At 37.4% G+C, this 15,367-nt stretch overlaps 2 protein-coding genes and 1 long non-coding RNA gene across 9 annotated transcripts in view; 2 read left to right on the top strand and 1 right to left on the bottom strand.

Annotated features, from left to right (window-relative positions):
- Positions 1–4,225, top strand: part of COL4A3 (collagen type IV alpha 3 chain) — a 135,371-nt gene extending 131,146 nt beyond the window's left edge. The window contains exons 51-52 of the mRNA XM_081260738.1: positions 532–704; positions 1,333–4,225. Of these exons, the coding sequence (XP_081116864.1) occupies positions 532–704; positions 1,333–1,417 (258 nt within the window). The 3' untranslated portion in view covers positions 1,418–4,225. The remainder of the gene's footprint in view (positions 1–531; positions 705–1,332) is intronic.
- On the bottom strand, positions 27–10,664 carry LOC308630580. Its single transcript, XR_014017960.1, has 3 exons — positions 10,559–10,664; positions 6,168–6,233; positions 27–264 (listed from the first exon to the last, which is right to left on the bottom strand). It is a non-coding gene; the product is annotated as an uncharacterized lncRNA (long non-coding RNA).
- A 49-nt stretch (positions 10,665–10,713) lies between these two features.
- Positions 10,714–15,367, top strand: part of MFF (mitochondrial fission factor) — a 31,901-nt gene continuing 27,247 nt past the window's right edge. For 5 of the 7 annotated variants that reach the window (XM_081260741.1, XM_081260742.1, XM_081260745.1 and 2 more), the window contains exons 1-3: positions 10,715–10,883; positions 13,804–13,915; positions 14,722–14,900. In XM_081260741.1, coding sequence (XP_081116867.1) covers positions 14,863–14,900 — 38 coding nt within the window. In that variant the 5' untranslated portion in view covers positions 10,715–10,883; positions 13,804–13,915; positions 14,722–14,862. Of the gene's footprint in view, positions 10,884–13,803; positions 13,916–14,721; positions 14,901–15,367 lie in introns of all 7 variants that reach the window. The other 2 variants (XM_081260743.1, XM_081260744.1) reach the window with 2 other exon arrangements.

Here is a 15,367-nt window from a genome sequence, read left to right on the forward strand (position 1 = left end):
TCATTTATTAAAAAAAATTTTTTATTGAACACTACCATGTGCCATGACTATTCTAGGCACTAGAAATATCAGGGGCCAAAGTTTCTGCTCTCACAAAGCTTATATCCCGGTGATGAAGACAGGCAATAGGCAAACAGACAAAATCCCAATAATGGCAGCAGAAGTCCAGTTGATGACAGGTGCTATGGAGGAAATCCGGCAAGGTAATGTCAGAGGTCAGATGAGGTCAAGGATAGCCTTCCTGAGGTTACCTGTATGCAGATGCTGGAAGGAAAAAAAAAGGCCATCAGACATAGGGAAGGAGTGTTCCAGGAAGAAGAAACAACTTTTCCTTCTTTCTGATGACTATATCACAGCCTGAAAGATGGCTAGAATACTAGCAAATCTGGATAAAGAAGTACAAGAGGTTTAATCCACTTTCTATGGTTCATTTCCCTGCAGTTTATATTAATCCCCACCCTTCAAAAAAGTAGAGAACTGATCATTTGAACATCAATGGACAGAGATTTTATTCAGATTTTATTGTGACAGTTCACAAGCGCAGGTTCTGAGGGCGCTGGGCAAGCGCTGGCATCCCCTGGCTCCTGCTTGGAGGAATTCCGAGCCAGTCCATTTATAGAATGTCATGGAAGAGGAACATGCAACTACTATTCAAATGCCTACAGTTTCTGGTTGGCTTCGTTAAACCCAGAAAGAATGTTCAGGTAACTATTCAACATTAAGCTTCATCAACTCAGCTGCAGAACTCCAAAGTTGTTCCATTAGCTTTTCTTTACTTATGTATTGATGTTCTCACATTTAATTCCCCACTCCATGCCAATATAAAACCTGTTTATCTTGGCACTCCTAGTTTATAAGTGTTTTGAAGTTAACAAGTCAATACAGTTTTGAACTACAGACAAATATGGGATTTCTACTATCACTCAACATAGTATTTATATATGAATATATAATAAATTAACAAATAAAGCCACTAAATGATCTGCTGTACTGTATTAGAAGACTTGTGAATAATACAGATTATTTAAGGGGTGGGAACAGTTTTTATCAGGAAAAAAAAAGATGATCTTGTAAATTTGTATCAAGACCAATGTTTCCTGAGTGCTGCTGAAATACAACTTAAATTATAAAATGCTGATATATATGTATGTGTGTGTGTATGTGTGTGTGTGTCTATGTATATCTTTCCAGAAATCTACCTCTTCTATAAAAAATGTTCTTGTAATAAATTTAGAATAGGTATATTAAGAAAATTCATATCCAGCAAATATTCCATTTTTTACTATAATTTAATGAGGTTTTTTTGTTGCCACTGCTTTGTTTTTATTTCAGAAAACCTATTCCATCAACTGTGAAAGCTGGGGAGTTAGAAAAAATAATAAGTCGCTGTCAGGTGTGCATGAAGAAAGGACACTGAAGAAGTAAAAGAAATGGAACTGATGGTTTTTTTTTTCTCCCACATAACCCAAGTAATGACTTGGAACAGAAATTTATTTAGGATTTTCTCTCACCAAACAATATCAGTTTATGAAGGCTAAGTAGTACAGTTTCGATTTGTTTCTCCACACAACAAAGTTAGTTCTGTGATCCTGGTCTCTAAAATTGTATTGTTTCAAAGTTTCCTCTGGTAAGGCAACAACCTGTCACAAATTATCAATGAAATGGCATTCCATTTGTACCCAGACCGCCATCTAAGTGGTGGGTGTATAGAGCTGGAATGCTCAAGATAAGAGATATTTGTTCTCTCTTCTTCCGGTCTTTGAGGCTGAGGGAGGCTAATGCAGTCTTAGATTGCCCTGCCACCTCCTTCCTGAAACAAGAGGAGAAGGAGAGAGGGTCACGTGGAACAATGGAGCATCACGAACAGAACTGGACTTTCAGACCTGTGGAGCAGCCTATGGCCTGAGGGAACACAGGCTTAAACTAATGAAGTTCATGACTTTTCCAGGACCCTTTCAAACATACCCCAAACTAAGGCCAAAGAGGATTTCCCTGAATGGAATCATAACATCCTTGGTCTTATTTTATATTTCTTTGAAAATTTGTTTATTCATTGAATTCATCTGTCAATATAGGCTGCCTGTATTTAAAGTAGATAAGATGTTCACACTAAGTGAATTAACTTTAATAGGACATAGCTACATATACCCTCAAATGTGTCAACTTTTAACTTCTCGTTTAGTGTACCCACAAAAATAACGAGGCTACTACTTATTAGATGTGCACTTTATCCCCATCCCTATAAATGCTGGCACATATATAATTGGGTTTGATAGTTCAATAATTCATGAAAGGTTATGGCATTTGTTGGTTTATCATGCTCAATATTTTTGCTCTAAATATTCCATTATTTGTTTTTTCAGATTTATTCCTTTACTTTTCTAATCCTTTCTTTATAAACAACAAAAAATGTTTTTTTATGTTATACATACTTACAAACCATATTGAGAGAGACCATTGTGTAAAAACCTTAATGTATAAATTGTATAATTTGGTAGCTGTATGTCTTAAGACTTGTTTTGGTGTGTTGATACATTCCCAGGCTTCCTCAGTTCAACTAAAAGGCATTGTAATCAGCACCAAGCTATGTTCCAGGCACTAAACTAAATTAGAGAAAGAGAAGAGGAAAAGTGGGAGAGAAAAAAAGGGGGGAGGGAATGTTTCTGATCTATATCTCAGAAAAAGGTAAATTATTGCTTCTCTTAAGAATCTTATACAGGGACTGGGGATGTAGCTCAGAGGTCAAGTGTATGTTCAGCATTCAAACCCAGCACCAAACCAACCGAACAAACAAAAATCTCATATACATGAGTTGTTCTCCCACCTTTTATTCTTCTTTTATTGTTGCTTTTACATTTCATTATTATAACTCAGAAGGCCTGAGTAAAGTTTTGAAGATAAGATCCCTACCCAGGGAAAGCCTAAGACCTCCAGCTTCTTTTAGACCCCTTAGAAGCTAAGGTCTGAACAACACAAAAAAAGCACTGCTCTACAAAACACTTAAAAAATCATTTATATGTGCTCATAGCATAGTTCGATGAGTCTTAGGAGCCAGGCATCATGAGACAGTTTTGAAGATGCTTCTTGATTCACTAAGGTGCAATCAGTGGTGCTAAAATTTAAATTCAGGCTATTGCTCCAGACTCAACTGCCTTGTAAGGGAAAATGTGACTCTGGAGTACTGATATGGTTTACATTCTTCATTTTTCATATGCTTGTTGTCAAGCCATTTTTACCCCCAAACTGAGACATGCAGGATGTCATTCAGAGTATGTACTTAGATTCACTTACTATTAAGACTTAACCTGCCCTAAAAATATCTTACAGTTTCAACTGTACATAGTGGTGAAGAGGGCTCACTGATCTACACAGGCCAGTAGTTCTCAATGCATGGCCCCTGGATGGACAATGTCAGCACTGTCTGGGAACTTGTTACAAATGCAAATCCTAGGTCCATTCTAGACTTGGGAAATCAGAAATTGTGTGGGTATAGGCCAGAAATCTGTGTCTTCACATGCCTTCCACATGATTCTGATGTACTCTAAAGACTGAGAAAAGCTGCTCTAGGCAAACACTTAAGGCACTGGCTATAGTTGCCTCTTTTAAAAGTCCAAATTCACAGATGACCCAAAGGCAATCTACTTTTGCTCCTAAAACCTCCTGACTGGTGCTAATGGCAAATGCTTGGCACTCACTCAATTGCAAGCTCTATCTCCTGTTGCCCTCTTAACAGTATTTGACTTCTGAGGAAGACAAGTGATGCTAAAACCTTAAATTCCAAGGAAGCTGCATAAACAGCAGTTGTTCAGTCATAATTCTAAGAGTGAGCATTAAAATTCAGCTCATGAATTATTTTCCAGATATTTAGGTGTGGCTTAAAAAAGTTATGAAGATTTAACTTTGTAGATAATATGTAAGTAACTTGTTTCTTTTAAATTTGGGGCTTCAACTTTGGAATTTCACAGTGTGCTAAAACAACCGATTTCTCAGAGTTCTTTGTTTCTACAAGATAAACATTATTAATTTATTTATAAAAGTATTAAAATGTCTAAATTCGAGTTTTATTGCTAACTTACAAAGATTTTTCTATGTATCAAATGTAACTGCTACTAAACTTAATTTAATATTTACTCTATAACCAAATGGAATATATTTAAAATATATTGAATATTTTATATTGTTATATCCTGACAAAATTACAATATATTGTAATGTACTAATATTTCTGTAATTATAGCTAAAATATTATTTCATTGTGTTGTTAGAATAAAACTGAAAAAATTGTATTTGGCATTTGTTTTTTCAAAATAAAAATAATTTTAGATTGTAAAATTAGATGTGCTCTGTGAAAACAATAGGCAATACAGAAATTATGATGAAGAATATAAACACTATTATGATCTAATCCTCACCCCAACCCAAGATAACTGTCAAATTAAGGTACATCTCCCCTGCTGAATTTTTTCCTATGTATATAATTTTTAAACAAAAATTAGTTAGAAGCATGCTTTATTATTAGTTGTTTTTTTTTTCCAGTTTTGAAGGTTGAACTCAAGGCCTTAGGCAAATGCTTTACCACTGAACCACATCCCCAACCCTCATTTTTCTTTTTAACTTAATACGTTGTGGACAGATCTTTATATCAGTAGATAAGTACTAATCATTTATATCATGGTACATCATGTGGATATACAACATAAGTCAATAATCCTCCACTTATGGAGACTTAGTTTCATTGTAGACATATCATGTCATTCTACATTTGTCCAATAATTCCCTCAGTATAAATCACAAAAAAAGGAAAATTAAAAGATTCACACAATGTCAGCCCTTTTTATATTAGCGGCTTATTTATTTATTTTTAATTTTTATATGTTCTTTTTAGATATATGTGATAAGAGTGCATTTTGACCTATTTATTATACATACATGGAATATAATTTCGCATTCTTGAGGTTGTACATGATGTGGAATTACACTGGTCATGTATTCATGTACGAACACAGGAAAGTTATGTCCAATTCATTCTACTCCACAATGTTAGGTCTTTTGTAGATGTAAAAAAAAGGCTCTGTAAAAAGGTTAGCCCTTTTATTTTTAATTTATTTATTTTTTGTACTGGGGATTGAACCCAGGGGTGCTTTAATACTGAACTATATCCCCAGCCCTTCTGCCCTTTTTATTTTTTTATTATTGTTATTATTTTTTTAGAGATAGAGAGATAGATAGATAGAGAGGGGGGAGAGGGGGAGGGAGAGGGAGAGAATTTTAATATTTATTTTTTAGTTTTCGGCGGACACAACATCTTTGTTTGTATGTGGTGCTGAGGATCGAACCCTGGCTGCACGCATGCCAGGTGAGCGCGCTACCGCTTGAGCCACATCCCCAGCCCCCCTGCCCTTTTTATTTTGAGACAAGGTGTCACTAAGTTGCTTAGGGCCTTCCTAACTTGCTGAAGTTGTCCTCAAAGTGTTCTTTTACATATTGTTTTAATTTACATTTTCCATGTTATCACTAAGGCTAAACATGTCTTTTTTTTTTAAGAGAGAGTGAGAGAGGGGGGAGAGAGAGAGAGAGAGAAAGAATTTTTAATATTTATTTTTTAGTTCTCGGCGGACACAACATCTTTGTTGGTATGTGGTGCTGAGGATCGAACCCGGGCCGCACGCATGCGAGGCGAGCGCGCTACCGCTTGAGCCACATCCCCAGCCCTAAACATGTCATTTTAATTGAGTGAGTGCTTATTAAAAATTTTCTGTGAAAGCCTTAATCATATCTTTGCTCATTTTTCTATTGAAGTTTTTAAGGGATTTTATAAGCCAGTAATTTTGAAAAGCATATAGATTATAGAAATTATGGGTCATATATTTTGATAAATGGTAATGGATACGCCTCATCCAGGAAAACAATTCATAAAATTTCATATGTAGAGATTTGGGAAAAAATATGAAATCTCAGAAAAAGGAACTTTCAGGCTGTATTAAATGACAATAAAGATACAACCAAGGAATGAAATGGAATGAAGGGATCCTGGGTAATAATTTTTACAAGACAAAAAAAATAGTTGAACAAATAAATATCTTAGAAATACTCTCAGTTGTAAGCTAAAAATATGATTTGTAAATTCTTTGGTTAAAAAATGTACAAAAACATTTTAATAAACTTACTTTTTACAGCTGGTAAGTAGAATCAACCTGGTGATCAAGCACATTATCTTTCTTTCTAGTATAAGCCTGTTTGGAAAGGAAAATCAGATCAATCTCTAATGGCAAACTATTATCATAGCAAACTATTAGCGGGGCACTTTCAAAACATTAAGAGTAAGTGCCTCCTCTGGTTTGTGCTATAGGTACTGGAAATTAACAGATAAGCAAACACAGAGGAAGAAGTAACTAATTTTTCATAACCAGGCTAAATATAAACATTCAGATAAATACGTTCCTCCCTCCCCTTTTATTGACTCTATGATTTTTATAAACATATTTCCATTGCTCCAACTCTTTTTAGAACTACTGCTTTGGAATTATCTTCAATTCCAATTTATGAGCTGAACAAGGAAATATGTCTCATTACTTTATATCTGAGAACTACAACATGCTCAATATGTTTCTCTTTTATGGTAAGAGAAAACAAGACATATCCATGGCCAATTATAATACTGGGAAGAATATGTAAGTGCTAGAAGAGACGACAAATAGTGATTTAGGAGGTGGAAACTGCAGCAAATAATTCCTAAAAAAGGGGACACTTTAGGTAATCCTTTAAGGGATGTTAGGATTCTAAGAAGCAGAAGATAATCAGAAGTCAGTTGGCATTCCAAGTGGCAGGAAGAGAATGGATAACAATAAATGGTTATGAAATAATGAAACAATCTCAGGGAACAACTAGTGGTTAAGAACAATATAATATCTGCACACACATAAATAGAGAGGCACGGTAGAGTAAGTCTACGACATTAGATAGGGCTTAGAATACCAGGTTGAACTTTACTTCATTGATTGGTACTGAAGATTTGGTGAAGATTTTGAGAAAATGAGTGGAATTATTATATAATCTGGAATTAATAATCTGGAAGGTCCAATATGTAGTATATGCTCCTCAATTTATGATGGGGTTATGTCCTGATAAACCTACAAGAAGTTGAAAATACCATGAAATCGAGAATGCATTTAATGCATCCAACCTAGTAAACATGATAGCTTAGCCTAGCCTGTCTAATGTGCTCAAAACACTTGCATTAGCCTATACTTGAGCAAAATCATCTAAAACAAAGCCTATTTTATAATAAGTATTGGAAATCTCATGTGGTTTATTGCCGAATCTACTGCAAGCACAAACCAGAAAGATATTTTCTAATTGCTAGCCTGGAAAAGATCAAACTCTGAAATTCAAGGAATGGCTTATTACTGAATGCATTTTTCTTTCATACCATCATAAAACTAAAAAAAATCATAAACTGAACTATCATAAGTTAAGGACTTTATATATACGGTGCTTGTCAGGCTATCTCATACTTTCAAGTTTTTAAAAAATTACTGGATTACTGTTAATAGACTTTTGAACTTGTATATAACTATAAATCAACAATTTTTTTCAAACTGGGACTTCAAATTTGAGATGTCACAATTTATAAAACTAGGTTCCTTGTTGACTCGATGTCTAGGTGGAATTAGAAAAAGACTGAAGATGTGTAGGCTAGTAAAAAGAGCAAAAACCTAGATGATGGTTAATGGCCTACCAGTAAGAACAGATAAAGCAAATAATTGGCATTGAAGAGAGAAAAATCTAAAGCATGAGTTAGGTATTAGACAAGATTCTTCAGAAAAATAAGACCAATAGGGTGGAAACAGGCAGACCGATTAGATAGATAGATAGATAGATAGATAGATAGATAGATAGGTAGGTAGATGAGAAGGAACTCATTGTGGGAAATGGCTTATGTGATTTGGAGGCCTAGAAGTCCCATCTGCAAGACAACCGTGGTTGAGTACAAGTCCAAAAGTCTGAGAACCAGGGTTGCTGATGTGTGGAATGCTCCGTCCAAGAGCAAAGGCCTGAGAAACTGGGGTCTACTGGTATAAGTCCTGAAGTACAAAGACCAGAGAATCCAGAATTCCAATGTTCCAGGGCAAGTGAAGATGGGTATCCCAGCTTTGTGTGTGTGTGTGTGTGTGTGTGTGTGTGTGTGTGTGAGAGAGAGAGAGAGAGAGAGAGAGAGAGAGAGAGAGAGAGGGAGAGATATATATAGAGAGAGATAGATAGATATGGGGAGCGGGGGTGTTCTACTATCCCAGTCTTCAGTAGGGTGGGGGGTACCCATTATATTGGGTGAGGGTGATCTTGTTTATTCAGTCCTTATGCCCTCAGAGGCATACCTGGAACGTTATGCCAGTTATCTGGGTATTCTTTAATCCAGTGAAGTTGACACTACAAATTAATTGTCATAACTAACTTAGGAGACAGTAAAAGATAACTTCAGTATTTTGAACTTTATTGACTAGAAAAATAAATCTTGCCATGATGAGGGGGAAAAAGGAATTCAAAAAGTATCTGGATGGAGAAGAGGGAAAAACATTTAGTTTGAAACCCTATTGAGAACAAAGCTTCAATGAACACTAAGGCATCAGGATGAGATGAAATGGATGTACTAATTTAGATTTATATACTATGAGGTTGCAAAAACAGTCAATGATGGAATAAATCATAAACAGAAATATCCACATTAATGAGGGAAGAGAAGAAAGACCCAACATGAAGCTGTATCACACAAAAAGAGTGTACAGTTTCTAAGCACAGGAGAGAAAATGCAACCCTCCACGCATCCTTAAGAGAATCTACTACCAGAAAGTGTTAGGTACTTTGACATTTTACAACACTCTCATTTAATTTAGCAGAATCGTATTATGTCAGAAGATAAACAATGATCAGTGTTATGGGTTATAATAATGTTAAGGGTTATAGGTTTTATAACTCTATCACAATCTTCATTTGAAAGTTATTCAAAAACATTTTTTCTTTGCGGGAAAGCAGGAGCAAAGACCAAACTGTAAGTATTGAAGAAGTGGAAAGGTTAATGGAAGTAGTAGGACTCTCATTTAAGGTTTCGATCACAGTTTACCCAGCTTCTCTACCTTCCCTCAAGATACTGACTTGGACTGACTCATCATCATTATTGAATCTATTCTTTTAAAAAAATGGTTTGCCACTACAGGGTAGCAGAATATAACATTTTGGCATAAAGATTATTTTGAGTCAAAGGTACTTGAGAAAACAGCAGATGCAAACAAGCACTCTGGCCTTCTTCTCTCTTCCTGAAACCAAGAGATAAAACTCCCACATGAAGGGCGACTTCCTTGTACTGGGAAGAAAGACATCTTTATCCTCATAGTCAGGGCGTCAAGTCTGAGAAAATGAGTACAAACCAACCTTGTTAAACTAGCTGTTATCTGCCCAGTCAGTTCTCCACAGTCAGCTACCCTGGCCCACACTCTTTTTGTCTTCTCACATTTTCACAATTTACTATTCTTTGTTAGACCCAGTATATAAGATTTGGACCATAACTGCTTCTTTGGGTTTTCATTTTTCTAGTGACAACTCCAGTAAAAATTACTAAACAAAATCTGTATGCTTTCTTTCTCTTATCTGTTTTTTGTCAATTTGATTATTAGGCCCAGCTGAGACGCTAAGAGGAAATTTAACCTTCCTTACACCAATATTAAGATGGGGCCCAAGAACACAATTTGGAAAGCTTCCCAAATTATTTTAAAGACTGGTAACCTCTCTGATTCTAGAAAAGTGCTTCACTCATGTGTAAACAGTATTCCCACGGTAATTTCAGGGCAAGGATGAGGAACTTGGTTCCACAACCCCCACAGATAGATAAATCCGTAGATGGTCCAGTCCTTTATAAAATGGTATAGCTTTTGCATATAACCTACCCACATCCTTCCATATACTTTAAATAAGTATTAGACTATGTATAATACCTAATACGATTTAAATAGTTGTCAAAGTCTACTGTTTAGGCAGACTAACAAGGCGGTGGGGAGTCTGTACATGTTTAATGCAGACATACATGTTTTCCATCTAAGGTTGGTTAAATCCAAAGATAAACAGCCATAAATGCGGAGGACCGTCCCGTTCTTCACTACCGAGGCCTACACAGGGTTTCTTGGCTTGGCGTCAGTTTGTCCTTAGGTTAGTGAGCACCATTCTCGGTATGCAGCTCTGGACCCCAAAGTTCCAGAAGGAAGTGTTAAAAATTAGGTGGGAGAGAGCTCCCAGGAAGCTAAACAATGCTGCGAACCACCATGAGACCTAACTGAACTTCCCGCTTCCCGGGGTCCTTCGCTGGAGGGCTTAGAGAGTAATCAAAAACAAAGTGCTTAAGAACCATTCCCAGAGTTGTTTAAATATGCCGACTCTTGGGCTTCGCACCAAAGACGTTTTGACGCAGGTGGTCTGAGAAGCTGTTACCTTAACCGGATTCCAAAGGTTTACCTTGTAAATTAAGATCACGCACGCTAATTAGCGCTAACCGTGGATCAAATTTAAGTACCTCCAACGTTACTTGAGGTCGGCGTATTTTGCCCACAACAAAGATGTCTCTCTACCGCCGTCTCGCGGGTCCCCACTTCTGTGCGTGAGCTGTACGTCCGCCCTTTCCCGCATCACATGACCAGAAACCTGCTTCCTCTACGGCTCCTGAAAGGGGCCAGTCCTGGCCGTTCTCGCGTCTCTGCTGGCCCGCTGAGGGCCGCTTGGCCGGTGCTTTGCCCCGGCGCCTCAGTGCGCTCGGCCAACGGCCTCTGAGAGCGCTCACCCGAGCGCCCCGAGAGCCAGCGGGCGGCGGCCCTCTCTGGGACTCTCCAGCGGGCCCAGGGGTGAGTGCTGACGTCTTCCCGATCCGGGACTCCCACCGGAGCCGTCCTCCGGGCCTAGCGCTGTGGCAGTGACCCTCCGGTCGACCGAGAGCCCGCGAGGGCCCAACCCGCCTGAGGTGTCGCCCCGGCCGCAGTCAAGTCCCCAGGCCTTTCCTCCTCAGCATCTTGTCGCCCTCGGGTTCCGAGGAGCGGAGGAGAGCGTGGCGGCGGAGCGGCCGGTCCTGCCGCTGTCGGGCCCGCCTCCTGGCCTTCCCAGTCGAGCGCCCCAATGTGTGCAGAAGTTCGGATTTGACTGCATGGAACCTGAGCGGGCTTGGGAAGCCGGGGAGAGGCTGGCGAGCCCGGTTTGACCTTGAGCCCGCGGTGTTTAAAGTGGCTTTTTGATGGGTTTTGTGGAAAATACTGTTAGGAAAGAAGGGCCGGTTGGAAGCCCAGGCAGTGGCATCCGCGGTGCGTCCCCGGGAAGGCCCTGCGGCTCTATGAGCATCCTTGCTCCGGGGCGGGGATGCAGGCGTTGCGCCTCGCAGGCTCCCGGGAGCGCAGAAGCAGGGGCTGCTGGAGAAGGTCCTTCCTGCAGGAGTCCCCCTTCTGGGGCAAAAGAAAAACCCCAACTAGGCAGAGGGAAGAGCGCTCGTTCTAAAGTGGTGGCGTCTTTTTATTGCAGAAGATGAACAAAGCTTATGCCAAATATCGAACCAGTTAGTGATCGGGAATGTTTTCTCTCCCGGGGAGGAAGACGTTTCTGCCTCAATCCTCTTGGCTAATGAAATCCCACAAGAAAAACCCTTAGGGAAATTAGGACGATTTAAATTGCACTTAGTACTTAGTCTCTCCGTGCAATTAAATTGGGGGAACCTGCCATCTTTTTGGTTTCCGAGTCTTGTGGATTCCTAAGCTGGTTTTCTTTCCAAAGGAAGTTGTGTGTTGTCTCCCTGTCTGATAGGGCTACCTCATCTTAGAATTACGGTACTTGTCCTTCTGGTGTTGAAATTTTCTGTGACTAATAGATCTTTCTCAAAGTGTTCTGTGACTTTTCTTTAAAAAATGAAGTTAACCCTGGATCTCAACAATTTTTTTTTCTGATACACCATAATTGCTTAGAAAGAGAACCCAAACAGGGTGACCTAGATAAAAACCTTGAACCAAGTCCACACAGTATCTGTTAAAGAATTGGTTTGGGGTTTTTGTTTGTTTGTAATTGTAGAATTATATAAATTTCTACTGCCACAATTTAACTCAAGTTGTTTCTGTGACTTTCTAGACTTTATGGTGCCCAGTGTTCTGATTAGAAAGTGAGAAATTGGGCTTGAATCATTGTGTCTCCAAATTGGTACATTTTTCTACCAGTGGTTTATAACTTGACTCTAGATGCTAATATAGATGAGGGTTTGTTTTAATAGTTATATTTTTGTTACATGTATTTGTGTACATAAAGTCTGTGGTTTAAGGTAGATATCTAAAACTTTCTTTAGATATTTTTAAGTCAAGTTGAAGAAATTAAGTGCAGCCAAAAGTAAATCTACCGTGTGAATACAGGGGGCAGGGGATGTGAAGTTTGAAATTATCTTTGATTCTGAGGAAGATTTTGTTTCATTAGCTATATTAGAATCATGTGCTTGTTGCCCAGTAGATGCTAAGTGACAAAACTTCTGGAATTAATATATTAACCCCAAATGAGAAGTTTATTTATTGCCAAAAGATTTTGCTCAAAGTGCCCTAGTCCAATGAGGGAGAAAAATAATCAAATTCTTATCTGTTTTATTTAAGCAGAAAACACAGTGATTGAGACAGTAATGTTAAATCTTAGTGCAAAAGTTTTATTTGCTTTTAAATTTAAGTAGTTCAAGTACAGAAGATTTTGGATTTCTCCAGAAGTTGTTTTTTCACTGTCTACCTATGTGTTCTAAGTCCATGATTCTTTACAAACTCAGAGATTCTCATAAGAAATGATGCTACTGTGGAATGAAATGTTGAGACCCTTGATGTTCTAGTGCAAAGTTAATAAGAAGACTGAAATGCAGTGAAGAGAATGTGGAGACCAGCACATTTCAAAGAAATGATGTGTTTCTAACAATTGATGTCCATTGTTTATTAGTATAAAAATTCAATTTATAATATCCCAAAGCTGATATTGTTTTGGGATATGTCTTTTCAGTGTTATTTCTGAATATAAGCTTTCACTATGCTTCAGATAGACTTTAAGAATTTGAAGAGTATCTCATCTAGAACAATGAACCAAACTGGTAGAGGTTGCCTTTGGAGACCTGAGTGGTTGAAGACAAGATTTATTGGAACACTTTATTTTCTCCATATGTTCTTATGTACATTGCCATGTACATTTATTACTGATTCCATTTTAAAAACATTTTAAGTGAATGGAAATTTATTTCTTATGCACATATAAATAACCGTATAATATTATTAATTTAAATATATTTTCTCTGTCATATTTTTCTAACTACAAATAAGAAACAATGATAGAGATGTCTTACTTGAATAATAATCATAGGGTACTGCCTGTGGGACTAAAATTGGTGGTAAGCTTATTTTTTTTTTCTTTATTTGTTTGAGGAGGATACTGGAGAGTGAATCCAGGGGCGCTTAACTACTGAGCCACATCCCCAGCCCTTTTTTGTATTTTATTTAGAGACAGGGTCTCACTGAGTTACTTAGCGCCTCGCAAAGTTGCTGAGACTGGCTTTGAACTCAAGATCCTCCTGCCACAGCCTCCTGAGCCTCAGGGATTACAGGAGTGCACCACCATCCTGGCTCTTTCTTTATTCTTTTATTCATTTCTTAGTATAAAGTTGTATATCTTTACAACTTTTGTCATTTGGAGAATTTCCAGTTGGAAATTGGAATTTCCAATTAATATTATTATCCTCTAGTTTCTCAATTAACTCCTGTTTTTCTCTCCCAGGAACAAAAGTGGCTCTAACTCCAGCACGTGCACAGTGAAGCAAGTTGAAGGATTTAATATGAAGCACAGAAGCAGATAGTGCCAAACAGCAAGCAGTAGTTGGTACACATTTGTGAGTAAAATTTTCTCTTTGGCTTATTTTCTTAGCTTGAAACTCTGTATGCCCAATCCTTAGAATTGAGACATTTTGGTAAAGAACAAAAGAAGCTAAGTTAGCATTCATAATGAAACCAGTTGTCAAGGCTCAGCACACTAAGCAACTTCTGAGAACTCTCTTGAGTGTCTCAGTTAGATGGAATTTAAGATGTAGAGTACATCTCTGATATGGAGTTTAAGAAATATCCCAGCTATGATGAAGACATTTATACTGTCTTTAATTGCTTATTGATCTGGACTTATATAATATCATTTACTAAAAGCTTAGTGTAATTTGGTTTTTGAAATTTATATGCCTTTAAGAAAGCCATTACATACATATACATCAAATTTTAGGCTACCTCTAATACATTTATTATTATCCTTTGCATTCTCTTTATGATTTCTTCATTTGTCTTTTGTCTAAAAAATTAAAGTTTTTTTTTTCTCCTTTGGAATATAATGATTAAAGGAGCTTTATAGCAGTGTTGATTTTTTTTTCTAATTTAATACCAAATCTGTATCATCAGTACAATTTTTCTTTATCCTGCTTGCAAACTTGTAACACAATGGCTATGCTTAAAAAAATGATAAAATTATCTTTATTATAATTTTTGAGATACAGAATAACTCTTGAAGAAAGATTTCAAAAGTGATTTCTTAGCTCTATTCCAAGTCATGTTCAAGTCCAAAAGTAATGTTGAGTATATATTCACTTTTATGCATAGTTTTCTTATGAAATGAATTGTCAAAATACTGATTTTTATTCTTTCTTTTTTACAGCTGGAAAAGCAGTGTCCGTGTTGTTATGTACACCTCCAAAAAAAAGTTCAGATCTGTAGGGGAATTGTTGTGTAAAGTAAACTGAACTACAGGGTAGCAGTATTTTAATAGCTATTGTAGAGGTGTATTTACTGTATTCAGATGAGTAAAAGATCAAGCAGTGACACACCACTAGGAAGGTCAGTGAAATTTTTTTCAGTTGAGTTAGTATTAAAGTTAGAAAGACAGTGGCTTAAAAGCTGTTTGCCATAGGCTAATCATGCACTTTTATGCTTTTCTCAGCTTTCTGTACGTTAGGACAATATTCTCTCTATTGCATTTCCCTGGAATCATGTATCCTTCTCTGATATAGAAGTCTAAGTGATGCATTTGTACTGTCTTTTACCCAAAGATATTTCATGCTTTTGAAGAATACACATATAAATAGCCAGGCATGCTGGCTCACACCTGTAATCTCAGTGACTTGGGAGGTCAAGGCAGGAAGATTGCAAGTTGAAGCCAGCTTCAGCAATTTAGGAAGGCCTAAAGCAACTTAGTGAGTCTCTGCCCCCAAAAAAACATAAAAAGGGTTGGGGATGTGGCTCACTGATTTAGTGCCCCTGGGTTCAATCCCAGTACTCAAACAAACAAATATAAAAATAAATAA

This window comes from Spermophilus citellus, assembly GCF_964194105.1.
Source record: "Spermophilus citellus genome assembly, chromosome: 11".
In the NCBI taxonomy this organism is placed as follows: Eukaryota; Metazoa; Chordata; class Mammalia; order Rodentia; family Sciuridae; genus Spermophilus; species Spermophilus citellus.